Source organism: Aulostomus chinensis, chromosome 17 (assembly GCF_037954235.1).
Source record: "Aulostomus chinensis isolate RoL2024-O1b breed Wild chromosome 17, RoL_Achi_v1.0, whole genome shotgun sequence".
NCBI lineage: Eukaryota > Metazoa > Chordata > Actinopteri > Syngnathiformes > Aulostomidae > Aulostomus > Aulostomus chinensis.
In genome coordinates, this window is record NC_141336.1 from 19,415,300 (window position 1) to 19,442,358 (window position 27,059).

Sequence of the window (27,059 nt, forward strand, 5' to 3'; positions counted from 1 at the left end):
GGCGAATGGGCGGTAGGGCGGAAGTGCGTCGAGTGTCTCCAGCTGTGCTGAAAACAAAACAAGTCGATCTGCGACTGCTGGCGCTGGTGAGTGCACGAACACAAACGACTGCCTGGCAATTCTTCTATGACATTATAGTGGTGTACAGCTGCTGTGGCGGGTGCTTGTCCGGTATCGGTCTGTTCACCGGTGTGTGTGTGTGTGTGTGTGTGTGTGTGCGTGTGTGCGTGTGTGTGTGTTTGCAACAGCAGAGAGGCGTGTGTCCTTGTGCTCAGCTCACATGTGAGATGTTGTTATGTAACAGCAGCAGCTCATCACTGAGGCTGCACGCTTCCAGTCGCTTCCTTTCTCAGCTCGGGCAGACAAAATAGGTCCCTTCAGCTGCTGTTGGTGTTTCAACGCAGCAGCTAGCATCATTCCGCAGTCATGCTGCATTCAGACAAAGAAAGACCAACATCCCGCTTGACTACATGGTTTTACAATGTCACATTAAATGACTCCATGCAATCACTCCAAACGACGAAGCCTATTAGCAAGGTAGCAGGACATCTGTCAGTTCCATGTGATTATGGTGATGAGGAGAAGGGAGATCAGCCCACCAGACCCCACTTCAAACATGCAGGCTTGCTAGGAGAGATGGTCATGGTAGTCTAAGTCAGTTTTAAAGACTGTGCTCCTGCTATTGTCAGCTAGAAGCCACAGCCACTCTTAAAAAGTTTGTATTGTCACAATGTAGTAAGTTTTCTTTTTGGACTTCTCGTTGCAATCAATATATGTGTCTGTCCAATATTGGATTTTTACAAGTTCTCACCAGTCAGCCAAAACATTAAAACCACTGACAGGTTTTGTATTATATAAACTGAAAATTATAATCCTCGCTTATGAAGGTGGATTTATTGGGGGGCTGTTAAAATGTGCTCAATACAAAACCCGTCAGTGGTTTTAACGATTTGGCTGATGGGTGCATATCTGTGCAAATATGTCTGCAGATTCATGAAATCTTAGAAGATCAGTTTAATGTATGTAAAAGTACTGGGATGATATCTCGTTCTGGTTAAAGCATACTGGTGAGTGCTCTACAACAAAAAACAAAAAACAAAATCATCACTAAAATGACACAAAAAGCATGAATTATGAATTTATTCACTGCATCATCGTGTCGGTTTCTTTGAATTTTACAAACTAGAAATCTAGTTGTCAGACGGGCTGCTGACTCATCTTCCAATGGTATCATAAGGAAATTAACACAAATATTTATATTATATACGTTGCACGGTGGTGCAGTGGTCAGCACTGTCGCCTCACAGCAAGAAGGTTCCGGGTTCGAGTCCCGGCTCCAGCACAGGATCTTTCTGTGTGGAGTCTCCATGTTCTCCCTGTTCCTGTGTGGGTTCTCTCTGGTACTCCAGCTTCCTCCCACAGTCCAAAGACATCAAGAGGGGACGAGGCTGATTGATACTCTAAATTGACTGTAGGAGTGGTTGTGAGTGTGAATGGTTGTCTGTCTCTATGTGTTGGTCCTGTGATGGACTGGTGACCTGTCCAGGGTGAACCCCACCTCTTGCCCAAAAGCTGCTGGGATAGGTTCCAGCCCCCCCCCCCCCCCCCCCCCCCCGCAACCCTTAATAGGAATAAGTGGAAGACGATGGATGGATGGATGAATTTATATTATACGCAGTGAAAAAAAGTTGTAGGGGACAGGACTTGTCAGTGTGGTTATCATCAGTGAGCAATCATTCGACGTTGACTCTCTTTTGTGTGGTTTCAGCATCATGATGGATGAGCTGGTGCAGGACCTGGTGTCTGCGTTGGAGCAGACCTCGGAACAGAGTAAGCTGGGGGAGCTGTGGGAGGAGATGGTCCTGAGTCCGCTGCATCAGCGCCGGCAGATTCGCAGACGCAGAGGCCGCAAGCGCCATCGTGAGTCCTCTCTCTATCCGCTGGAACACAGACGCTGTTGGATTGAAGCTTCGGAGTCTAGTTTAGACGAAGCTTCTAAAAACTGCTGGCGGAACACGACCTCGGCTTTCTCTGTGGCCAACTGCAGCGATTCTGATGACATGACTGCCTCTAACCAGTGGCACTCCCTCATGAGAGGCCCAGCCAGGACTAGGCAGCCCTCATGGCCCGAGTCTGACTCCTTCACTGAGAATAACCCAGGACGGCCGCACAGGAGGAGGAGGAAGGTCAAACGTGTGACCTCTGATGTAACAGTCAGGTTGCAGCGGAAGTTAAAGGTTTCCGGTGTGGATGGGAAACGGAGGCACAGGCCGGCCAGGATGCAGCAACTCTCCAGATCCAAGACTAGAGCTGGAGGTTGGGTCGGAGCAGACAGGCAGGCTGAAGGAGCCCGGCTGATGGGAAAGAAATGCTGGAAGAGGAAGATGGCGCTGGAGGCCAAGGAATACAGGGATGGTGCAGATGAGAACATGTCTGAAGGGTAATGTCAGATTCACAGACGCAGAATTACACGCTGAACATAGATGGCGTTTTCTTCCCCTTTTTGTCAGTATGTCTCAACTTCTTTCACCACTTCATTATTCTCCTTCTGGCAGAAATTCAATCCACATTTGAGGCTTGTTTATTGTTATTTTTTAAACATATCTAACAGTTTTGTTCCACCGTTTGTGTGAAAATAAGCAATTCCAGATTTCGAATGCCTCGTATTTACTTCACAGCTTTGCAACATGTTATGGGTTAACCATTAAAAATGAACTTGAAAGACTTTAATGAAAGTTATCACGGAGGTTACAGCCGTAACATGACAGCGGTGGGACTCACTATTATCAGACAGTAGCAATTAAACAAGGCGACATTCAAGATGATCTATACTGTCTGACTTCTTCTCACCAGTTGTCAATATTCACAGTGTCCTCAACTAAACCAAACCCCCCCCGCCTCCCCCCCCCCCAAAAAAAACAAAAACAAAAACAGAGTGTCCAAGTCAGGCCCCTCCCCTTTTAAGTATTGAGTTGACATTAAAAATGAATGATGGCCACCTTCATCCTCATCTCCGATAGCTGGAGTGATCACAAGGGAGGGATCTTTGATAGTTACGCCTCCGGGCATCTGCCAGCTCATTATTTCCTTTTGAGAAATATTGTCGCAAATAAATAAGCGAGTTGGTGAGCTATTGATTTGTTTTGAAATGAATTCCTTTCTCGGCCCGGGTAATTAAGGTGGTGCCAGTATCCCAGAATGCACCCTGTTGTATCCAGCAAGAGTAAAATGCATCCTGCAACGGAGGAGGACGTTGCGTTATTACAGTCAAGTAAAAGACTAAGTGATGACAGGCTTTTATTCTCGATCGATCATTCCTGGAAGTTATTTATCATCCCAGTGACTGCTTGTCCGTATAAAGCTCTTGAATTAACTTTTATATCCAAGATCATTCATTCTATTATTTTCTTGGTCATATACGAAATCATCTAGTCTTCGTTGTCAGAAAATCGTTAACTTTTCTAGCGTGTACATTTACGGTGCTCAAGTTATAGTTCACTTAGCCAGTCGAAGCTTCAAATCCACAGATTTAATTCGATCTGATTTGATTCTTGTAGCAGCCCAACTCGAGAAACTAAAATAATTGAACATTTTGATGATAAGCTTTTTCAGATGCATCAATGTTAAAACTAGAAACCAATTTGATTTCTGTTTCGTCCCGACTCTCTGTCTCAAGTGCACAGTATTGCAAAGATGGTGATTTTTGTGTGGCGAGAATTTCAAGATCATACATACCTCACTGTAAAAGTAGAAATTGAGATTTAAATACTTCCCTGTAGATAAAGAGCTGGTAAACAGGCTGATATATGGTTGTTATTAATAGATTAGTAACACTGAGTCTTGCGGTTCCTGCCATGTTCCAACACACTGCCTTCCTGATGATCTCATTATCTGACGATCGTATAAACCATTTTGAGCTGAAGACTTTAGTACCAGCCAGTAATGGGACAGACATGAGGCTTTACATCTTGTGGTTTAATTTGTGCTGACCTCTCTAGCCCCTAAATGGTACTTGTTTTCTTACTTTATGGAAAAATCAATAGCCGTCTTGACAGAAAACAGCTCCGGAGAAGAAATAAATGGGAACACCATGGCACGCTGTCAATCATTTCTCACTTATACGACGCCAACGCTCTTGATTGCTGCTCAGCAGACTGCCACACTGTACTGAGGGCTGAACAATCTGATGGTTAAACCCTGACGGAGGGTGAAGGATATGAAGCAGTGGCAACTGTGATGAGGGGTTGACAGTGGTACAACAGCAATATTTATAATCCGGGAGTGTATGGTCCATTTGATGTCAGACACAGGTGCCATTGTGAAAGTGTCTTTTGAACCACTCTGATTTAGTTGGTCTCCATTTCTTCCATGAACCTTTTTTTTTTTTTTTTTTTTTTTTACACGTAGGGAGTTTCGGGTCTCTTAAAACGTGCCTCTCCTCAAGGTCACTCCTCGTATGTGCATACTGAGCGGAGCCTAGCCTTCAGCCACACAAGTGCAAGCGGAGCAGATGTTGGCAGCTCCAGTTGGGCTCCACATCCTTGATTAGACCTGGCCCAGCCTGCAAGCCGTGAGGCCACCTGGCACCCAGGCCCGACGCAGCAAGCTGGCCTCACCTGTGGGTAACCGCGGTCCTGGGTCCAGATGCTGTCTCTTACAGGAAAACAACGCCTTGTGCTTGTCTCGCACTCAGTGTTATTATGCTGCAATTTATATTTTGAAAAGTCTACAAGGAGTTTTGGCAAAAGCTGTACACCATTTGCTGAAGTTAATTTTCATAAATCTCTGAGACTAATCCAATTACCGCAGCTCAGGGAGGGTGGGATAACCTTATAATCAGACACCCATGGAAGAGGGCATGGATTTGGGTTGGGGTGGCTTGTTTGAAGAGAACCACAGATCCATTGTTATCAGCATTATGCCCCCTTCCTTCTCTGCTTCGACTTTATTCCTCTGCAGAATGAGCCCAGCTCGATAAATGGCAGCTAGCCTGTAATCTCTGTGCAAACTGGTCTGCCTGTCCCAGGAGCGGAGGATTATATCCTAATGATTAGTGCTCATCTGGATACTGTGTTTAGCTTCACTTCTTTGGCTTGTATAGAGACAATAAGGCCATGGGGGGAGCTAAGTTCAATGCTAAAACACTGGGATGCTTTTTTTGTCTTTGCCCTTGCCTTTGTTTCACCATGGACATTTGGTATTATCTTATTAAGACTTATTTGTTTTTATGGAACTTAATTCACATTAGAATTTTTAATTTTTGCGACGCCCTTTGTGCAAAGCTTTGCTCACTGCAGTCGGTGTGGTCTAAGCAAACACTGCCGGTGTCCTTTATGTGAGCTTTAGATCAAGTTTTTCCAAAATGTTTGTCAACTTTTCCTGACAAAGGTCACTGTTGAAGAAAGAAGAACTGCATCTTTTGGTCCCAAGAAAAATGTGTGTTTCAATAATTCATGGCATTAATTAGGCAGTACTTAATGGAAGTGTCTCACATTGGCCCTGTGCTGCTCTAAGCGACATCACATTACACCTTTTAATACAGATAAATACTTAATGGGTGTCTCTAATTAATTGTTTATACCTGTGATTCTTTTTCAAACTTTGCACAAATCCCTCCAACAAGAGGGAAACCCATTTTTCAACAAGTGAACTGAAGAAGACACCACAACAACTCATCCATTACTCACGCCGGATGCGCTGAATGATGCATCAAGCCAAAATGGCAGTATTTGCTTATTGCAGAGCTTGTGTCCTCTACGGATGACGGAGCGTTGTGCGCTCCAGATGCCAGCGTGATGTGTCCAGAGGTGGCGTACAGCTGAGCAGAGGCCTGGGGAGTCAGTCTGGAGAGAGGGCTGAAGGGGTGGGGTTGGGTGGGTCCGGGAATGCTTGGCGAGGACATCTTTCCAGATTCCCCGGAGAGGCCTTCTCCCTTTCACATCTGCTGCTTGTGGATGTGAGGGGAGATGATGCAGGACCATCTGGCCAGGGTGATGTGCAGGCTGGACAGACAGTTTTCTGAGCCTGCCGTCACTGGCAGACGTCTGCAATATGGCAAAGTACCGTATCAGCGCATATCTGACCCCCCAGCCTCTGGTGTGAGCAAGGTCAGCGGTGATGAACGGAAAATGAAAGGCATGCTTCTGAAGGGGCGGCCTGTCTTGTAATGTAGTTGGCATTAATGTAGATTCTGCTCCTTTTCATCAAATGTCATGCAGAGGCCAATCCTTGACATCTTCCCTCATGCTCCTGTGGGACACAAATCTGCTACCGAAAGCAGGTCACAGATATGTAACTTTAAATATTTCATTAAATGGGTAATGCAGCTTCATACACACATACATGTTTATTTATAGCAGTATTGAGAACGTGTCACTAATGTGTGCAACAATGTAACTTGTCCTTTAAGTTAAAGGGTTACTTCAGGGTTTTTGGTTTTTTTTCTGGTCCGATTTCAAAAAGTTATTTCCATCACTTACTCAGACTAAAAACGCTAGAAAATAAGGTCCAGGTTGAGAATAAAAAAACGCAAGTCTCCTTTAAGTGACTAATTAAATAGAAATATCATAAGTTATGTAGCTTTTTATTACATTATGTTTTTAGCCAACTCATATTAATCTTGTTTAACTTCTAGAAATAGAATCCACCTCTGAGCTCTTATATCTCCAACTTCATCACTTCCACCCCTCCCTGATCCCCCTTGACCTGGGAGCGTCTGGGGGGTCCGTGTCCAAGTTGGCTTGAGGTGTGACACAGTCAGGGTAACAGAGGGCACAGAGGGTGAGGAGGAACTATAACAGGGGTTGCCTGGAGGTGTGGAGAGGCGCGGCGGTGGAGCAGTCTAGGCAGTGAGCAGTCACAGCCCACGCAGCAGATGCTGGCCAGTTGTGTGTGGAGGCGGCATGTCTATGGGTCCTTCTGTGTGTGTGTGTGTGTGTGTGTGTGTGTGTGTGTGTGTTGGGGGGGCACACCCAGAGGGAGGGGAGGGCCAGGGAGTGTGTTTCACTCTCCTGTCATCCTCCACAACACAGACCAGATTAGATTGGAGCTGACAGAGGAGGATATTCAATTAGATTGTGCATGTCACTCAGTGGCTACGATCAGAGTCTCTCTTCATGCCTTTGTGTTTGCTATCGCGACGAGAGAGAACGTGGCGCGCTCTGTCTTTGTCTGCCATTTCCACTTATGTCGACCTCTAGCTCCAGACTTCTTCATTATTTCTTAATGAATTGAACATTACATGTTAAATATTGACATTACAGACATGTACTTTTTTTTTTACTCACATTGTTCCCATTTTAGAGGATATAACATTGTCTGACCTAAGAACCTGTCAGGTTTGAGACCACAAATGAAAACAGAATCCATCATCTGGAAATGTCATTGATAAAAAAAAAAAAAAAAAAAATGGGTCTGTGGCAGTAATTCAAATGATGTTTTTCCTCTTTTCTCTGCAGTGAAACCAGCAGCACTTGCAGCAGTGACCCTGGCCTCTTCACCAACGATGAGGGCCGACAAGGTATCAACAAAACATAATTTTAACAAGCAGTGGAGCAACTTTGTCTCTGGCTGCGATTTGAACTTGGATGCAACTTGGAGCTCACAGACGGATCACTCCCCGTCGCCTAAAGAAAGATGACAGAATTGTCAAATTTGGACCGTACCGTGCGCAACTCGGTGGGAATGCTTGGCTACAATGGGCTGGTTGCTGGGCACCCAGGCGACTCTAATAAGACGTTGTCATGTCGTGTTAATGAGCGCTGAAGCCTTTGCTAATCTCATTAGCCGTGGTGGGGCCAGCCGGCCTCTGATTTAACAGTTGTCACTACACCTTGACTGTGAGAGGCATGGTTCCTGTGTTCGCTTTGCTGAGTGACAGCTCTGAGAAGAGCGAGCTGTCTGGGGACTGGACTGCTGTTGAGCAGTTGTCTGTTAGAATTTAGTTAAAGGAATAATTTACCCTAAAATGAAAAGTCAGTTCTTTTTTCGACACCTTTTTTTTTTTTTTTTTTTTTGACAGCACCAAGCACACTTTCATCTGCAGTTTCATCTCAGCTTTTCCCATTTAACCTCTTATAGGTCAAAGGTCAATAATTTACCTCACTTCTCCGACATTATCTGTCTGTCTTCGTATGTAGGCGACGACGAGCAGAGCGACTGGTTCTTTGAGAGCGACTGTGGAGTCGGGTCCAGCGTGGCCAGCCTGCTGCCCAGCTGGGACTCGGACACTCAGCTTTCCCTGGATGATAAACGCTCAACGCCCACCTTCCTGCAACCTGCACGGCCATCTCAGAGAGGTTGTGTCTGCTTGCTTCCCCCGCGTAATGTTCCCCCTGTTGTGTTTTCAGTGGCGAGGGAGGAGGGAGCGAATTATACTTGTCCTTAAATCACCTCCAGTAATGACTCTTCTGCTAGTTTATAAAGCAGAGAATGTCCTTGCGGTAGAATGTACTCTATATTGTACTTATTAGAGTATGGAATGATCTCTTAAGGACTGCTGAATCAGGTCAAATTTGATATTGTTAGACTTCAACACAGCCAGTGAGTATTCTGTTAAATAGAGTGCAGTCTGGAACAGCCTCCAAGTGGTTTATTTATACTATTGTGTTCACTATGTTTCACCTTCATTGTATGTATGTCTGTTTTTGGACCCCCTAAAGGTCGTTTTTTTGGGGTCAGATTTTGCCGATCTTCTCCTTCTCTATGCAGACGATGATGTGATATGTCCTGGTAAAACCCTGAGAACCCTTCCAAGCCGTCACTCTTTTAAAACTTCCAAATCACCATTAAAAATGTTTTGATTGCAAACTTTCCAGGGGTTGCATTCTGAACAATATCATTACCGAACAGTCCAAGTTGTGATTCTTTCTCCAGAATGACTAAGCCTTCTTTTAATCAAGCTGCAGTTTTGGATGGTCTCGTCACACGGTGTGGCATCAGACCATCCCGACTTCGGCTTTTTTCCCATCTTCTGTCCACTCATCAGCGCAGGAAAATGAATGTTATGAACTGTGTTGTGTTCTGTTGCAGGGTATCACTCACGATTCAAACGCCTGCCCAGCAATGCTGCCTGTTGCATCAGGAAGGATAAGAGGAGGCTTCCCAGCAAGGTTGAAACATCTTCCTCACTCTCACACTTTTTGTGCTCCTTTTTTTTTCCCCCAACTGTGTGGCTTCATCTGTCTGTGCTTTACAGGGCAACACCACGCCAGTGTTTGTAGAGAGACTGAGACACTTTTCTCAAGATCGTTACCAGAGAGAGTAAGATTTACTGTTTCAATTACATCAATCACTTTCCATCAGCATTTTCAATCCTGCAATTACACTTTTTTTCCTTGAAGCTTTTGGCTGCCGTCTGTTGGAAAACGAGACCGAAGCCAGGCACGTAACTCTCCAAGTTGTATCAAGCTTTACTGTTCCTGCGTCTCTCAAAAATCTAACCTTCTACTGACGCTTTTGTTTTGCAGCTGAACCCTTTGTGCCCTTTACCAGTGTGTCCTATTGGCATGATGTCAGAGAGCTCTCATCTCAGATGTCCCTCCTCGCTCTGCAGGAACAGGTAGTTGATGACGTGTTAAATAACGCAACATCTCAAGGGTCTATTGGAGAAACAATTTGGTCTTTTCCAGCAAAGCTCGATATATTGATGGAGAAGACTATGGCCAACTCACTTAAATGAATCAGTAATAGAGCTGTTGACTGGAGAAAAGCCACCATATGCGAAGATGGTTTCACAGAGACTGTCAGGGTGTTGTGGTTGATGATTTCAAACTGTTTTCTTTTATCAAAATAAAACTACTCTGTAAAGTTCAACGCACACACACACACACACACACAGAGGCAGGAATTTTTTGCGTGTGTGTGACCTGACAGGAATCAAGGCATGAAAATAAAATATTCATAGACATTTAAATCTTTAATTTATACTTGATATATATTCTTTCCACATAAAGATGCACACGTTTGAATTGACTATAGAAGTACTTGGATGTAGTGCAGAAACACGAACACGCAAGAGTTTTCAAGGTCAGCGTCCCCAAATAGAGAAATACTGTGTGTTAACATGGTTGTAATGCAGATTTTAAATGCCACTTATTCTCAGCCTGCACAAAGACGGGGGGAAAAAAAGTTTATCCCAAAGATGTTTGTCAAAGCAACACACCGCTCGCAGTCATCCCTGGAACTGTTGCATCTGCATGGGGGACTATTGAGAAGCCAGCAGCCCCTTTGGCCTCAAGACTGTGGGACTCCTGATTGTATTGTTTCCACACTGACTATTTATGGCGCATCCTTAATTCTGTTTCACATACACACACTCACACACACACACACACACACACACACACACACACACACACACACACACACACACACACACACACACACACACACACACACACACTCCTCTTCTTCCTCTCTCTCTCACTCTCTCTCTCTCTCTCTCTCTCTCTCTCTCTCTCTCTCTCTCTCTCTCTCTCTCTCTCGGGTTATTTCACAGAGCGCTCTAGCACCCCTTGATGAGGGGCAAAAACACGATGGCTATGAAAAGCCCCCGACTTCTTAGGGCTTTCTTTTCTAAACTGGCTCTTTCTTCTCCACCTGAAAGGTTCCTTCAGATTCCAGTTTGAGGCATTGTGAATACTAATTTCCCTCTATTAAAAAGCCCTCATATCCCTGTCATGCTCTCATTTGAATGGCAGACTCAGGGGAGACCTCTTAATTCCTTTATAGTGGGATTCAAGACCCTTCACTTCAAAAAGTATAAATCATACTCCCAAATGAACGTTGGAGAGGGAGGGATTGACGAGAGGGGCTTCTGATGTGTCCCGTCGGACAGCACAAGCTGAATCCATCTCCCCAAGCTGCTCAAATCCACTCTCCAGTGAGATGGCTGCGCCGTCCCTGTGACCCAGCTCTGCACACATGGCACCCATCTACTTCCTCTCAAAAACTCGTACAAACACAACACAGAATGACTCGCCGATTAACAAAGTTTAAATCCCACTTTCACCATATTTTCATTTCTTCATGATCGATTTCCAACCCCGAGCTCCTGTATGTCTGACTCCTCTTTTGTTTTCAAACACCCTTGAGAGAAGCGCCTGCTCCCTCTGGGCAGAGTGTAAGTATTAATCTTGTACTGCGGCCAGCTTGAAATGATACTGTATTAATAAAAGCTGTCATCTCCTGTTTGGCGCCTGTTGACGGCGACAATCAGAGATTTGATGTAAAGTGATAAAGGCTGTATGAGGCTGCGTGCTGTTTATCCTCGTCTTGATGCTTCGTGGGATTTGGCTGTAATGCTCGGGGGCTGGCGGCTGCACGTTAAAATGCATAACTGCCTCCCACCTGAGCGAGACCGCGGCAGCTTTTATCTATTGACTTATTTATTTCTAAATGACACTTGCGCTGTGAGATAAATCATAGTCTTACGCCACTCCCCTACCAGTTTTCATTTTAATTGTGAGATCTTGGTGTCAGCAGTTAGTATATTGGTGTGAGTGGCCTATTGATTATTGATTTGGAGCTATTGATTGTGTTCCCTGGAGACCCTAATCCTTTCTGATTCATTTGAATACCTCTATTAATCTTGAGATCCTGCTCACACCTGAAGCACCATGTACCCTGATGAAAATAGATAGCCATTTTGTAACCACAGCGTCTCACTCCCCTTTTGATTTATTATTTTTAATTGATATATTTGCTTTTGGATGTGGGCACCAAAATTACAATTGACCCCGTGTCAGTGCTGTTTTGGTCTTCTCCCCAAGGGACTGGACTGCATTTAAAAGTGTCTCATATGACCTGAAAAAAAAAAAAATCTATCTTGGACGCTTTTTCCCCGAGTGTCCTTGTGCCTTTGATGGAATTTAGTTGTTGCTGGTCATCCTCATTACACATCACGCGCTCATCACATTTCTTTTGATCTTCTCATCATAATTAGGGACAAAACAACTGGTCAACATCTGTCACCTTGTTTATAATGACAAAGTAACAGATGAGAAATGCTTTATTAAAGTTCTATCAGCTGTTTCTATTTCTAAAAACCCTCAATCTGACGGGAACGGCGGTGTGTAAGCAGGTTAATGAGCCAGCTGATGTCATTCACATGTTTGATTAGCATTGTGCTCAGGGTCTCGGCGGGCTCCTGGTGGCCCCTGGAGCAACTCTGGCTCTCAGTAGAGCGGGTCCTCGCCTCCCTCCAGGCTGCTGGGGCCCCAGGGTGCCTTGGCCTCAGTGTAATGAGGGGAGAAATGGAGGGCTGGACCTCCACACATTAAGACCAAATGCATCAGGGTATTACTTTTAATACTGCGGGCGTGCCTCGTGAAATAATGCGACGTTTAAACGTGGATCGATTTTGGAATTAAAAAGTTAGTTTGCAAAGATTTACTGTGGGGAGTTCAATGCCTGAGCTCTTTATCAGGGGCGCAAATGGCTGGTTATGTGCTGTCCGACAGAGGTACGATTGAGGGATCGATAGGCAAGTGATTTACTAACTGGAGTACAGGTAATCAATAAGTATAAAAGTAAATGAAATATGCATTACTGGGATTTTATTAGAGAGGGGTAGCAGAGAGAGAATAACGGTCAGGCCATTTATTTTTATATCTATTGATTATACAACATAGAGACTTCGCTCAAAGCGTGCCCCGCTCAGCTCTCAACACCTCGCGCCTGCACAGCCGTCATGTGATTTATGGGTGTTGAGGTCATGGAACACGCTGCCTGTTAAAAGGCTGCCCTGACGGGGCCTTATTGTAGCGCATGCTTGTTAGGGTTGTGAGCTTTATGTAGCCTTCAGTCCTCGATGAGCCAAGTGGGTTAACAGGGAGATCGTCTTTGTGCGCTCCCCTCCTCTACGTTCACAGGTCCTGTTTATCGACATTTTCCAACAGAACGCTGTATTGTTCTTAAAATTCTCACTAGCTTGCGCTATTATCAGAAACGGCAGAAATTCAGCTTGTTTTTTCTTTTTTCTTTTTTTACACACATGCTCATACACACACACACACACACACACACATGGGCGTGCACACACACACACCTCAGTGATGGAACCAGACCTTGACCTTAACTTTACATCTCAGAAGTCGGGGCTATTAAACTGGGGGCGGTGGTGGGGTGGGGTGGGGTGGGGTGGGGTGGGGGGTGTTGGGGGCTTTTCCTATTTCAGGGCTCCTGACATATGACACAGGAGGCGAAGAGCAGGTGTAATTCGTTTACATGAACTCTTGCTGTGACTCAGCCACATGCACACCCCCTCCTCATCAAGAAAACTGAATACACGGCAAAAGATGAGTCTAAATGTAAATAATTCCTGACTGCATTATCCTCAGTTCCTTTAAAATGGTTCTTTTTTTAGTTTACATGTCCGTGTGTATGTGATTAAAATATGCTCAACGTGCGTGTGTGTGTGTGTGCGTGTGTGTGTCCCAGGCAGACCAATGTCACTCCTGGACTGTTATGCACCGGAGACATCAGGAGGAGGAGGAAAACAGAGGCTGTGTCTGTCACGCCATCAGGTAAACGCCCCTCCACACACGGTGAAGCACGAGACAAACAGTGTGAACCCACCTCCAGAGGCAGAGCTGAACATAGGTTTGTAATTCCTCTGAAATGATGTCATTCTGACTATTTTAGTTAACAGCAGCTGTGAGTTTGAAGCAGAAAAAGAGCAGCATGATGCCGCGTTCACCCTACTGGAGGTGCTGCAGCCGTCTTATGTGTGCACGCGCGCATGTGTGTGTGTTTGTGTTTGGACCAGTGGACCTGCCTTTTTTCATTAGACTGATGGCTGGTGGTGGTGGGGGGGAATCTTTTGTCTTTGCTGGATTGAAAACCGAATTGGTTTGTCCACCTTTTCTTCAGCGTCCCCTCTAGGTGCTCCCCTCCTGCAGCTGCTGTTTGTCATGTAAATAACAAATGCTGGTAGCACCCTGATTTAGTGAGGGGTGCAGGCCTCTGATGTATATTAATATTGCCGCACAGTGCACCGTACCGGGGTCCATCATTCATTTGGATAAAAGAGGTGGAATTTAAAACCAGCCAATGCTTTACTTGGATACAGATTGCATCCATTTATTGCACTGAGTGATGGAACTGCCGGCAACTCTGTCCTTCACCTCCACAGAGCTGAACCACTTCCCATCAATGTAAAGAAGGATTCACCCCTGCCCCTTAAGGACCCCTCATATTCAACAAGCAGAACGAGGGGCGTCTCTGGGTTTCTCCACAGCCAACAGAGGAAGAAATCTTAAACACACATTACTGAGTCATTCCTTTAGCTGAAATTAAATGAGAAACTTTCAAAACTACAAAAACAGTTAAAATTATTATTATTCAAAGTAATTCACCTCTGTACCTTACCCTCTGAGATATTATGTCATTAAAACTACCCCCCCCCCCCCCCCGCCCTGTTCAGAGTGTGTTCCTGATTCTGGAGTCTAGTGCCCCCTGTCCACCATGATTTATCATGCATCCCATGTTGTCCAATGTCAGTTTCTGCAGCTGTAACTGCTCTATATAAATCTTTACTTTGGCAGCCTGCTGCACCATGTCTCTCCTCAGTAATCTCACCACCACCAGGAGATGCACATCCACTCTGACAAGCTTTCACACTGTGTGTGTGTGTGCGTGCGTGTGTGCGTGTGTGTGTGTGTGTGTGTGTGTGTGTACACATTTGACTGGGGTTGCTATTCTGACATCAATGTGGACAAAATCTGATTCAGTGATTTGTGGAATGCAGTCTGGTAAACATCTTGTTTGCATGGAAAGAATGTTTGCTGCATTTAGTAGAAAGAGCAACGCCGCTCCCTGTGACTGAACACGACAGCCTGGTCAGTGTTTGAGTTGGCCGGAGGAAGTGGGTTGTTGTATGTGTTAGTGGTTGATTTGAAACTCTGTAATCAGGAGTGAAAATGGTCTGCGGCTGGAGGTGTCTTCCCTGGCTCCATGGGGAATTACTAAGGTGGTACCCAGCTGTTGCTTTGTCTTCTTTCTTTCCCTTTTAGCACTTCCACAGCGGTGTTGAAGATGAGTGTGGGTAGAAAAAAAAGACAACAACAACAAAAAAAACAACTTATAAAGCCAGGTATCTGTTTGGATTAGACGACCGCTCCATTTCTCAGCCTTAAATTGGCCATTTTCTACTTTTCTCACTGCCATCAATCCAGCAATCCAACTCAATCCAACAACTCCTTCCAGATGGAGAACAAAGCATGCCAGTTTCCCTCCTGTTGTTATCAGTGGAGACGCACCCCCACCACATGTTTGCAGTTACGGATATGCACATCAGCCAATACTAAAACTGCTTTTGATACCACAGGTCTTTTTCCTTTCATAGTTTCATTAGAATTTTATTGGTTTGTTGTTTTCATATCATGAGGCAAGAGGAAACAACACAACACTCGTTGTTATTGAAAGAAAGCATACAAATATTTACAATTTCAGTGGATTTAAATGTATTAAGTGAAAATTTATTGGGACTGCAGATGGATCGGTACTGCATCATGGTACGTTTCATGGTTCAGCGCAAGTTATGGCATAAACGTACAATTTGTGAATGAAGTCACCCGGTATTTGAAAAATATCAGCACTGATTTCCAGTTCCGCTATTCCCAATCTGATGTCTCGCTCGTTTGTGTTCTGTTGTATGATTTGACTTTTGAAATGATCTTAGAGGGGAATTAATCGTGAGTTTTACGTTTTACTCCTCCTCTGCTCTCTCCTGAAGCACCCTCCATCTCTTTAGGGGGTGATGAACTTTGTCACTTTGCTACATTTTTGGAAGAATTTTTTTTTTAAGGAGTAATAATTTGAATTCACGCTGAAGCGGGGTACCCATGTGGAGGCCAGCCCCTCAGTCAGCCTGGCTACCTCTCCTTTCCTTCATGCGTCTCCTTGCCCGAGCAAGACGGCTGTGTGACAGATCACCTGCGTCGGAGGCCCACCGTGTTCCTGCCCGGCGGTCCGGCCCCCTCTCATTAATGCCCAGGCTGGTGCGAGGGCCGTATGGCAGCACAAGACAAATAACGCTACCACTCAGCCATCACTTCTGCTGACAGAAATGCAGCCCACCGCACTATTTCGCCCTCTCCGGCTCCACTCCACACCCTGCTCGTGTCCTTCAAACCCCCACCACCCACCCTCCTTCCTCCATCTCCTCTGTCTCCACCTGCACCTGCCTGTGTTGCTCCACCAAACTTTCATGGTGGCTTTTGCCGTTGCTAGAGGCTGAGCTCAGCACTGGAACCCACACAGGTCGACGTACTGGAACTGCCTCCGTTCACCATTCTAATTGTTTGGCTTCTTTTTGGCGGCGACAGATTTGTTTTCAGCTGCTCCATCTGTCAGTCGTTGCCTCTCGACTCGTTTGTGTGCAAAACCTCTCGCAAGGAAGTCTGATTTTTTTTTTTCAGTTGTGCAAAGAACAGTGTGCATTCATGGATGTGTGTGTGTGTGTGTGTGTGTATGTATGTGTGTGTGAGTGTGAGAGAGAGAGACAGAGAGAGACAAAGGCTAATCATTAAAGAACCCTGTTCATTTAAGTGTGGGAACCAGCAAGCCCATGACTGTCAATGTGTAATTAGCTGATTAATAAACAGGGGAAGGGGGAAGCTCCAGCAAGGCCTGTAATGATTGTTTTTAAAGAGCATCACATGAGAGCTTATTAAGATGGTAAGATGGTTCAATTCAAACTCCCATTATCACCCACAATAAATGCATGTACTGTAATTCCCCCATTGACAGAAAACTGTTGTTATAATGTTTGCGTTGACCTTGATGAGAAACTAGTTGACTGCAGATACTCCTACTTAAACTGTTTATTATTCACATTTATCTTTTTAAAGAGACTTGTAAACCCACAAAGATAAGAGTTTAACGACATGTTGCATGCGAATAGCCAGTATTCAACGCGGGAAAAGGCAACCTCAATCAAAACAATGGAAGATAATTCATTAATCTTTTACATTTAGTCACGTTTTATTCATGTTTTGGTGCTACAAGTTAGCTAGCAATGACTTGCTTTCTTAGCACCACCCACACCGTTAATGTGCCGGATTGTGATGTGGCAGATTAGGGCGTGTGGGAGCCCACGACTGCTAAATGTGGTCAAAACCATTTCATGAAGTTCTGTGAGCGTCACGAACCTTGTTGTGTCAAGCGGAGCATCATCGTTGACAAGTGACCAAATTAAACGCTCCGTTTCCTTGGATTTACATCCCGCCAAATTAAAAAAACGAGTTATATAAGAGCATGTTTCACGAGGAGCAGGTCTAAAGCACATGCTCTAGAAATTTGCTCAATAATTTAGTCGAAGTAAGTAGTGTAGAACAGCGAGCAAAATCTTGAGCAGAAGCAGATTCAGGAAGGGCGGCCATCTGCCTCGAACAGCTGGCTTGAGTGAGCCCTTTGCTTGGGCTGGTAGAAGAAAAAATAAACCAACTTATTGCAATGTTTGCCAGACATTTACTGGGGTCTTTGGCCCGTGTTCGACACCGCAACTAAGTTTCAAGTATTATCACATAAACACACTGGTGAAGGCAACAATAATAATATCATTGTAGAAGATGTTTGGTTATATGAAATCTAAAATACAACAATAAAACAACAAAAGCTTAAGCCAGTTGTGTTTTTTTCCTCTAAATCTCTCAGATGGCTTCGTTTACTGCCTGCAAAAGTTAAGAGTTCAGTCGTATTTTAGCTTGATCAAATATTGGAGAATGGAATACTTCCATGTTCTAATCACAAAATTTTATCTGGACTGTGACCTTGACCCAGGATTCAGACTGGCATCTGCTCCGTTCTGGTCACGTTAACACACTCACGCTAAACGTCTCCAGCCATTTGAGTCAAATATGAAAACCTCTGAATTTTGATCCGAGGTTTCAACTATGTTTAACCCGGGTGTTTGGGCTGAACCTCAGCAACGGTTAGTCATCGTTCCCTCAAGTAATATTAATCAATTATCTTGCCCGCCGGATCAGTTTGGGGAAGAAGTCATCTGGAAAGAGGCACAAGCAGATATAATGGGAACGAACAAAAGCACATGCCAGTGAACGCTGTAATGCCTAATCCTGTGAGACAGCCCAGAGCCACAATGTCACTTCTAGTTCTGTTGTCCTCTGTTCTCATTCTGCCTCGCCAATGTCTTGTGTGACCGCTGCTAACTTTTATTTGGGGTGGGGTGGAGGGGGAGATCAGGAAATATTTACTTATCAATGTGAAGTAGAGAGGCAGGAAAGCACGTTAGGGAGTGCAATTGTTTTAGAGTTGCTCTGTCTTCTGTGAAAATTGGCTGGGGTTCTCTTTCAGATATTTCCCTTCACTCCCAGAGACAAAAAGCTTTAAAGGTGAGCGAGATCAAGAGAGAAGGTAGTCAGTGAGATGTGAAGGTGTTGATGAATGAAGTTAAAAACATACAGCTTCTTACACAGCAATAACTGGAGGGGTGGGTGGGTGGTGGGGGTGGGGAGTTAAGCCATAGGAGCAGCACAGATTGGCCTTTTAATAACCATGTCCACAAGTCATATGGGGGCAAATTGGATTTGGCTCACTTGACCAAAACCTCATTAATACTTAACCTATTAGGAGAGGATTGCTTCAAAGTTTTTTTTTTTAATATACCTAAAACAGGGAACCATGCACGAGTCTGTGACTGAATTATTTGAGGGGTGAATCTTTACAGAATGTGATCTGCCCTTTCTTTTTTCCTTGCAGCTCGCAACCGATTGAATCACCAGAGAGAAGAAGCGCAGGGAGCCGGTGACACCTCAACCCTGGAGGCTGGAGGGGCTTCTGGGGCACAGAGTGCATCAGGTTCTTCTACCAGGCCTGACAGTTTATCTTTCTCTCAGGGGAACAGTGAGGAACCCTGAACCCGGGACGGGGCACACCACTGGGCCTGGGAGCGTGCGATAAAAGGAGAAGCTGTTGTTCCAGAGACTGAAAACTTTTACTGCACAAACTTAAAATCAAACAAACACACACGTACATACATACCCCCCCCCCACACACACACACACACACAAAGCACATTATTACTTCTCAATCAGCATGTTCCTGCTAGATCCAGTCTTTGCAGGTAGTATATTAAGCATGACAAATGTAAATGCAATCAAGCCTTGTTAAGCCCTCCGCAATCTCCTCAAGTAAGAAGGCAGCTTCAAGAGGCTCCCCGTTTGACTCGAGTCTCGGCAGCTCCTCCTGTTTCCACACAGGCCACCTGCCTCCACACAATCCAACAATTAGGCCCCGTCTAGTGGCTCAGCATTTGTCAGCAGGGACATCAGGAGGATTGTCAGGTGATGGTCAGATGGTTTCTACGCCAGCCAACAGTGGCTAGGATCCAGCTCAGAGCATCAGAATGTTTAGCTACCACATGCTGCTGCGGGGTTCAGAGAGGCGACCACCGGTAGAGAGCCACACAAAGTACAGGCCTCCTATTAGCATGGATTTGAAAAGCTACAGTTTTTACAAAGGTGCTCATTAGCACAACACAGAGGGGAGCGACGTCGCCATCCTCTGAGGCCCACCTCTGTTCTCTCCTCCTAACTTCCATATTCAAATTTCACCCAAACGTATTTAAGTTCAAGGCCAGCTGCAAATCTGTTTGAACAGCCTGTTTTTCAGTAGCAACGGATTAGTTGCTTCTGGAAAACAGTGACACAGAGGAGTTGGAGGAGCGACTGGAGACAGGAGTCGTATGCGGTATATTCACCGACCCTTGGGGTATACATTTCCCCGACTCCCTCGGCATCAGATGCATTAAAAGATCAATGGAAGCCTAGAGTGAGATCAAACACAGCTGTAAACAAGCCGTATATTCAAAGAAACGTATTTAATATAGGATTTATTTACAGTTTCAACGGACCTATAATGGTGAGCGATGCCGCTTTTGAAAAAAAGGGAGCATATTTGAAAACCACCCTGCTGCAAAAGGAACAGAGATGCACTTTCTTAACTCCAGCCACGTATCCCATGTCTCCTCAGCCTTATTTAAAAGAAGAGTCACATTTAGTAGAATGAGATTTGCCAATTAATGTGAGTTATGTGTCTGCAATAATCCGTCTGAGAAGGCTTTATATGATCATGTTGGCCGAGGATGACATTTATAAATGCTGTGTGTGCACTCGCGTCTAAATGGATGCTTCACACCAGACATCCTGTCAGTTTTGAGGCCGAGATGACCCCCCCCCCCCCCCACACACACACACACACACACACACACCTCCAACCTCTGTTGCAGCATGACCGGCGCGAAGAGGCGTCATCCTTTGTCGGATTGTATCATTTGAATAGAAACCTTTTTTGATAAATACATAAGTGGTTAGTACCAGACAGGTTGACAAGTATCGACTGTGAAGTGTTTTAGGGAGCGTTTCTGGCTGCTGTCTGATCAGTCAGTGTGTGTTTTGGTGCCAAGACGTTGACAGCAGAGGAGGACACATCAGCTCAGAGATGTCGGGGAATACCTCACCTGCCTCCAGCGTAATTAGCAGCCACAATAATGACATCTCAGCCCCAGAATGAATTTCCATTGGCCAGGTAGTGTGTGTGTGTGTGTGTGTGTGTGTGTGTGTGGGGGGGGGGGGTGTCTTCCATACAGCTAGTCAATCGCCCTGTTACAGTTAAGGAATTCAGCAGGCTGGTACCGCTCATATTTCATCCCAGGTAAAGATTACCTGTCAGACCCATGGGAGATGTATTGATCTGTTTTCCTTTTTCTGCCAGCAATCACCTGACAAAGGCACCTAGGAGGCGAGTGAATGAGTGATGCCTGGTCTGTTGGCTCCGCTGTGGTGGCTTCTAGTGTCCACTTGTGGGCGGAGGGGTGGCGAGGATGAGGGGAGATCATGCTGTCATAAACTCTGCCTGAACCTGTCTCTGTATGCATGCAGGGGAGCCTTGGTGTGTGTCCCCCCAGCCCCGGGTCACAGGTCAGCTGGGGATTTACTGTTTTTTTTGTTTCCTCCCCCACCGCCTCCTTTCTTGTCAGTAGTGTTTGTTCTTCAGTGTAGCGTGTGGCGGTGATAGACCCGCATGCAAAGGAGGCTCTCTGGTTCCTGCTGACAAACGCATGTTAGGAGTCACAGTAGTTCATGTTGATGTGGGCACCTTCCTCACTTGTGTGGTCTCAGAGTACGCCGCCGCCGCCACCACCAACACGATCATCTCATGTTTTCTCGGCAGCTAAAAGTATTTATATTTGCCTTGTTCGGTGGAATGTCAGCACTGATATCACCCATCATGCCATGCATTTTAAAGTGATTGCACTGTATAAATGTGTAGTATTTCTAGATGTGATGCATAATTGTAAGCCCATTAATTGAAGATTTAGATCTTAGGACATTAAATTAATTAATTCAGTTTCATGACAGATAGTATGGTAGATATGTCTCTCGTTTTTTTTAATCATATTTTTTAATTTCATTTACAAGGACTTAAATATATCTCCCTGATATCAGGGCTCTTAGGCAGCTATCCACATTTGATACGGCGTACAAATAGCATCTTATCTCTTAGGCTGTTATCTTTATATTTAATAGTAGTGACGGCATGCGTAATTGCTTTGCAAATGATCTAAAGAGGATTAGCCTCCCCTAGAAAGCCTGCAGTGTCACTAGATGTTAAAAAGACATTACATTTGTAACATTCAATCAAACACAGTAGCTCTGTTTGTCATGATCTTTGTGTGTTTGCTCTCAGTAACTGAATGAATATAAGGAGCTGTCGTAGATTTGTGCCATTAGTGCATCCTCTAAGGGATTCACATGTTTTAAATCGCAGTTTTAAAGGCTTTCATGTCTTGTCTTAATGTGTCACAGGTGATGTAATAGTCATTCCTTTGTGTCATAAGTATTTATAGAAAAAAGAAATGCAGTACGTGTTTATTCCAAATACTGAATTTGTGTGCAATAAATGAGTTTTGGCACTCTTGACTCTGTGAAATGTTAAGATTTGGCATCGCATTTGTGCAAGACTTCACTACATGTGACATTTTCTCACGGCGAAGTTGTGCTGTTTCAGGTTTTCTGTGGCGTTTTTCTTTTTTTTTTGCCATTTTATTTGAGAGTGTTACAGATGTTACAGTAGTATTTTTTTTTTAAATTTAAAAGAAATTGTTGCTGAGATTTGACTTGAGTGAGGAAAAACTACGAAAAAAAACTTTTTAATAGGGAAAATGGAGAAAAAAAACACCTCAGGATGGAGGTGGAGGAAGATTGCTCCTCCTGGTTCATCCACATACTGATGCTTACTAGAATTATCGATAATAAATCTAACGTTTCTTTGAATACAAGGGAAGATACCACAAGGTTAAGAGACCAGTGTTCAAACCTCCTTTTTGTCAGTTCAACTCAAGTCAGTACACACAGGTTGTGACAGTTCAGACAGGACCTGAGTCGCAAACCAAAAGATGCATAATAATGAACTTGGAAACAAGTTGGGAGCTAATGTTATGTACTTCCAGTACCAAGCCAATAGAACAACAAACGAGCAACAAGTCAAAAACAATCATGACATCTGTGATTGTGCAGATGTACTTGGGTTGTTGTCTGTAATTGGATTGATTGTCCACAAACAGTCGCCAGAGGATGGACTCTAGCAACATCCAAGAGAATACAAATGAGCGAAGTCGCTATCCAACGGCATCATTACAATGCAATGCACATATGCACAACCTAACTAGAATTTGGATGTCAACTATCTGCTGGAAATGTGACGATTAGCCCGTCTAACTTCATCAAATGTGTTGTTGCAGGATCATCGCCACAACAAACAATCTCAGGCATGTCAGAGATGTGACTTCGAGCCAGATCCAACCACCTTCCTTTTGTTTTTTTCGTCCATCCATCCATTTTCTACTGCTTATCCTATTAAGGGTCAAAGGGGGCCTGAAGCCTATCCAGCGCCTTCAGGCAGGAGGCTGGACAGGGGTTCACCCTGGACGGGTCACCAGTCCATCACAAGGCCAACACATATTGACAGACAACTATTCGCTCTTCCAGCCATGTAAGCCTACGGTCATTTTAGAGTATCAATCAGCTTCGTCCTCTCTTGATGTCTTTTGACTGTGGGAGGAAGCTGGAGTACCAGAAAGAACCCACACAAGCACAGGGAGAACAAACTTCACACAGACACACACAGACCGTGCTCGAGCCGGGGCTCGAACCCAGAACCTTCTTGCTGTGAGGCGACAGTGCTAACCACTGCACCACCGTGCCAGCCTCTGTTCTTTCATCTTGTTTCAAAACGAAAAGTTATTTATGTGACTCCTTTTTTTGTTTTGCACCCTGATCTCTTTAGGTTAACAGGAGCTCCACACTAAAGAATCTTATCAAATGTCTATGTTGATGCAGTCATGATTTACACCAAGCCATGTCATCTGCAGACACGCCCACTACAAGACACGCCAACCTCCCAGAACCAACATTTTGCACACTCAACATGACAACAGAGGTAAGAAATGGGAAAATAAAACAAAGGCCATTCAAAGTGACCTGCTGAATTTTGATTTTACAAGTGTGACTTCCCTTTGTGAACCATGGCTGATTCGTGTGTGCAGACTAACAGGGCCAAAGTTCAACTGAAGCCGGCTGGGGGTGTATTCTGGTCTAATGTTCAGTTTAAACCAGTTTGGAAGTGTTCACACTGGTCCAACCTCTTGCAGTTCACATTTAAATGGACCCTTTGACCGTGTCAAAGTCCAGTCAGACAGTGCGAGCACATGTTTTCTGTTTGAACAAAGACTATCAGCTGTAGAATACATTTCATAATGGAATGACATCCGCCTCACACGATTTGACAGTTTTTAATACAAATGGAAGTGTGTCTGCAGATCGTCTGACAGAGAAAACACTCCCTCGCCCGCCGAGATTATCGGTAGATCCCTCGCTGTTAATCTTTCCACTGAATGCTGAAGACGGTGGTAGTCACTTGGCCATGTGTTGAGAGTCGGAGCAATTCTCTGCGCTCACCGGTGGTCCATGGTTACAAATCACATCATCAGCTGTCTGAGCACCCACAGCCCACCTCCTCTCCACCAGATTGATGGCGAAATAGAGGAAAAATCAATGGCTTCCTCTCGTCACAAAGAGCAAGCTCTGTCATGTTTAGGAGTTTGATGTTACCCTCTTATACTCTCTTGCCACTATGGGAAAATTGAAAGCCGAGTTTGAACACACTGACAGACGAGAAAAGACTGGAGTCTCTCAAGTCGATATAATGACTGATTTCACTTCAGTCAGGAGGTGTCTGTGCTGCCCTTCAGGACCACTCCTAAACCAGTGAAGATCACAGTGATCAGCTGGTTGAGTCTCTATGAGTGATAGTTAGTCTTGTCTGTGTAGGTGACCCTGTGAGCAACAGCAGTTAGTTTTCATACTAGTCACCCCCTCAGGAGCCCGGCCTACCCCTCTTCCCTCCATCACTCCATCCTTATCACCGCCATGACACGCTGCAACTGTGAGGGAAGGTTTCCACTCGCTGCTTGCCCTGAAATGAGCAAGCATCACTTGGCTTTTTCACTCAGACACATATTTTCCGCCTAATGGGAAATTCAAATATCACATATCAGCTGAATGGAATATTCACTGAGTGAGAGATAACACTCTACTTGATGTGTCTCATGTATCAGGGTCAGAATAGGCAGCATCCTGACACCACACCTGACTGTGAAAGTTGCTGTTTTGTGTGCAGCTCCTTGTTTTATTGTAGCGCATGTTAGTGTCTTTGTGTGTGTGTGTGTGTGTGTGTGTGTGTGTGTGTGTTTGAGGGAGAGCAGATTCCAAGGCATCTGTGCCTGCGCTGCTGCTGCTCTTCCTGTGTCTTACACAAGCACCATCTCTTTTCATTTCTGCTGGCATTCTAATCAGAGCGTTACAAGCTTCAGCGGGTGAAGTACGCAGAAAGTTGTGTTTCTTGACAGCCAATAAAAACCTTATAATCTCCCTGATTCAAGTGGCCCATTTAAAAAAAATACTAACTAGTGCTATCACTCAGACCACCCCCTTCCCTTTTTCTTTAATGCTCTTTTTTATTTAATATATAGCCCATGAAAAATGAGAGACTCCCGCTTCGCCGTGTAGATATTTTGTTGCTGATGATGCGAGACGAATTTCCATCACAGCTTTGTTTCCAGCGGGTGAGCGGATAATCTTTTACAGTGCAGGGAGGGAGGCCACCACTCCCATCAATCTCCGGGGCTTATAGCCGCTCCGTGAATGCTGTACCTGACCAGCCTGCTACCCACGAAGGCTCAGGATCCACCAGGGGAGGTGGCTGTACTGGGCTCACTTATAGCACTGACCCCAGAGAGCAACCACCTACCACCCTCCTCAACGCTTCTGTTCCATTATTCCTGTCATTGTTATTATGTCATTTTTCTAACAAGGCGGTCACGTCTGAGAGAGCAGCATTGCTTTCCTGCTGACAGCCCTGTGAAACTGTGTTTGCAGCACAGGCCTCAGCTGCTCCCAACACAAAGCTGTGTCAACCTTCAGTGCTTCTCGGTCATGTGCACTTTGTGTCGTAAAGCAAAACGTCTCAGTTTTAGTTGTGGCATCCTGCGCAGGAAGCCTCTTGAGAGGGGCCCCCGGTGGCCCCCACGCTGCTGAAGTGGCTGGCAGGTGTGCAGCATGCTCCTCTCCGCACCCCGCTGCCCTGGCAATCGCATGCTGCACGGCTTCTCCCGTGGAGACGGCGGTGCTCTGATTGACAATAATGGGAAGTGGCAGAATCGATGGGAGACAAGAGAAGAGTGTGCGTGAAATTCTCCCGGAGCTTCCAGTCACAGCCCAGGAGCTCTGGCACCGCTCACCTGTCATCCCTGCAGCCCCGGGATTAAGGCCTGTGACAGCAGCAGCAGCAGCCTGAGAGAAAGATGCTGTGGTCGTCACTTGCCTCTGACAGCTGGGAAATGGTGACTCTCCGCCACACTTAGACTACATATTTGTCTCCTTACCTGGCTGGACTCCGGCACCACCCCACTCCATGGTATCTCTCTACTGTATAGAGAACATATTGATGAGAAAAATCATTCTTCTCAAACTGGGACAAGATAAAATTACCCATCACAAGACCACGAGATATAGAATATCCTGAAAAGAGTGGATGGCTCGGCCTCTAATAAGCCATTTAAGAGAGTGCTTTCAAAAAGTATCTGATTTCTAGGATTAAAATAGCCATTCACCTTGTGCTTGGGTACAGGGAGTGGGTTTGTCTGTGTGTGTTTGTGTGTGTGTAGCAGCAGGGGATGGAGGGCAGGTGTCGTGACAGAAGGGGCACTCCATTCTCTAATTGATCGGCAAAAGATGCACACAAAGAAGACGTTAAAGCAAAATGAAGTCATAACAGTGGATTGAGACATTTATTAAGTCAGACGAAAGGCCCTCAGAAACGTTGAGATTGTTTATTGATTTTTGTGTTTTGGCTGGCTGTGCAGGAGTAATCGCTCGTGCTGCTGCCACGGAGGATGTGGGGCGAGGGTGCAGTCCAATGTTCAGGTGGAGGCGCTGACTTCCTCCTAAAAAAACAACTTTAAACCTGCAGATACAGAGGTTTCCTTATTCAGCTGTTTATATGATGTGACTCGCTGCCAGTCAGTCGCTCAGTCGCTGTCAAGATTCTGTGTGATGATGTTAAGCAAGTGGGAAAAAAATGTGAGAAAATGAACTTTCCTGTTGTTGTTGTTTTTTTGTGCGCATATAAAGTGAAAGTATTAAGTGTGTGTTGCACGTGTTTACGTCTGGATACTTAGCATTTAATATCCTAAAAAAGACTTCAAGTATTTATTGCAAAATTATAACAATTTATATTCTGGGCTATTTTCTACTCCAAAAAATTTAATATCAAATAAAAGTAATAAACGAACAATAAACACAATTTTTTACTGAACAATACTATTGGCACATCATCCATATTAGTAGGTATAAGTCATATTATTAACATATATGTTAATATGTCACAGTCAGACTGTTTAGCCCATTTTTTCTTCTTTATTTATCATCACTGAGAAAACAACAATTAATATTTTATTCTGGGTGTTTCCACATTTG

General features: G+C 44.8%; 1 protein-coding gene across 3 annotated transcripts; it reads left to right on the forward strand.

Moving 5' to 3' along the window:
* On the forward strand, nucleotides 1–21,938 carry LOC147246665 (G patch domain-containing protein 2-like). 3 transcript variants are annotated; one of them, XM_086182633.1, is made up of 10 exons: nucleotides 1–86; nucleotides 1,769–2,440; nucleotides 7,458–7,519; nucleotides 8,139–8,297; nucleotides 9,031–9,110; nucleotides 9,197–9,261; nucleotides 9,342–9,381; nucleotides 9,468–9,559; nucleotides 13,441–13,602; nucleotides 18,724–21,938. In XM_086182633.1, the coding sequence occupies exons 2-10, from the start codon at nucleotides 1,773–1,775 to the stop codon at nucleotides 18,770–18,772; spliced, it is 1,377 nt and encodes a 458-aa protein (XP_086038759.1). In that variant the 5' UTR covers nucleotides 1–86; nucleotides 1,769–1,772; the 3' UTR covers nucleotides 18,773–21,938. The 3 variants fall into 3 exon arrangements, with proteins under 3 accessions (XP_086038759.1, XP_086038758.1, XP_086038760.1); XM_086182632.1 differs by having other exon boundaries at nucleotides 13,441–13,526; XM_086182634.1 differs by lacking the exon at nucleotides 18,724–21,938 and adding an exon at nucleotides 14,135–18,356 and having other exon boundaries at nucleotides 13,441–13,526.
* Nucleotides 21,939–27,059: the final 5,121 nt, after the last annotated feature.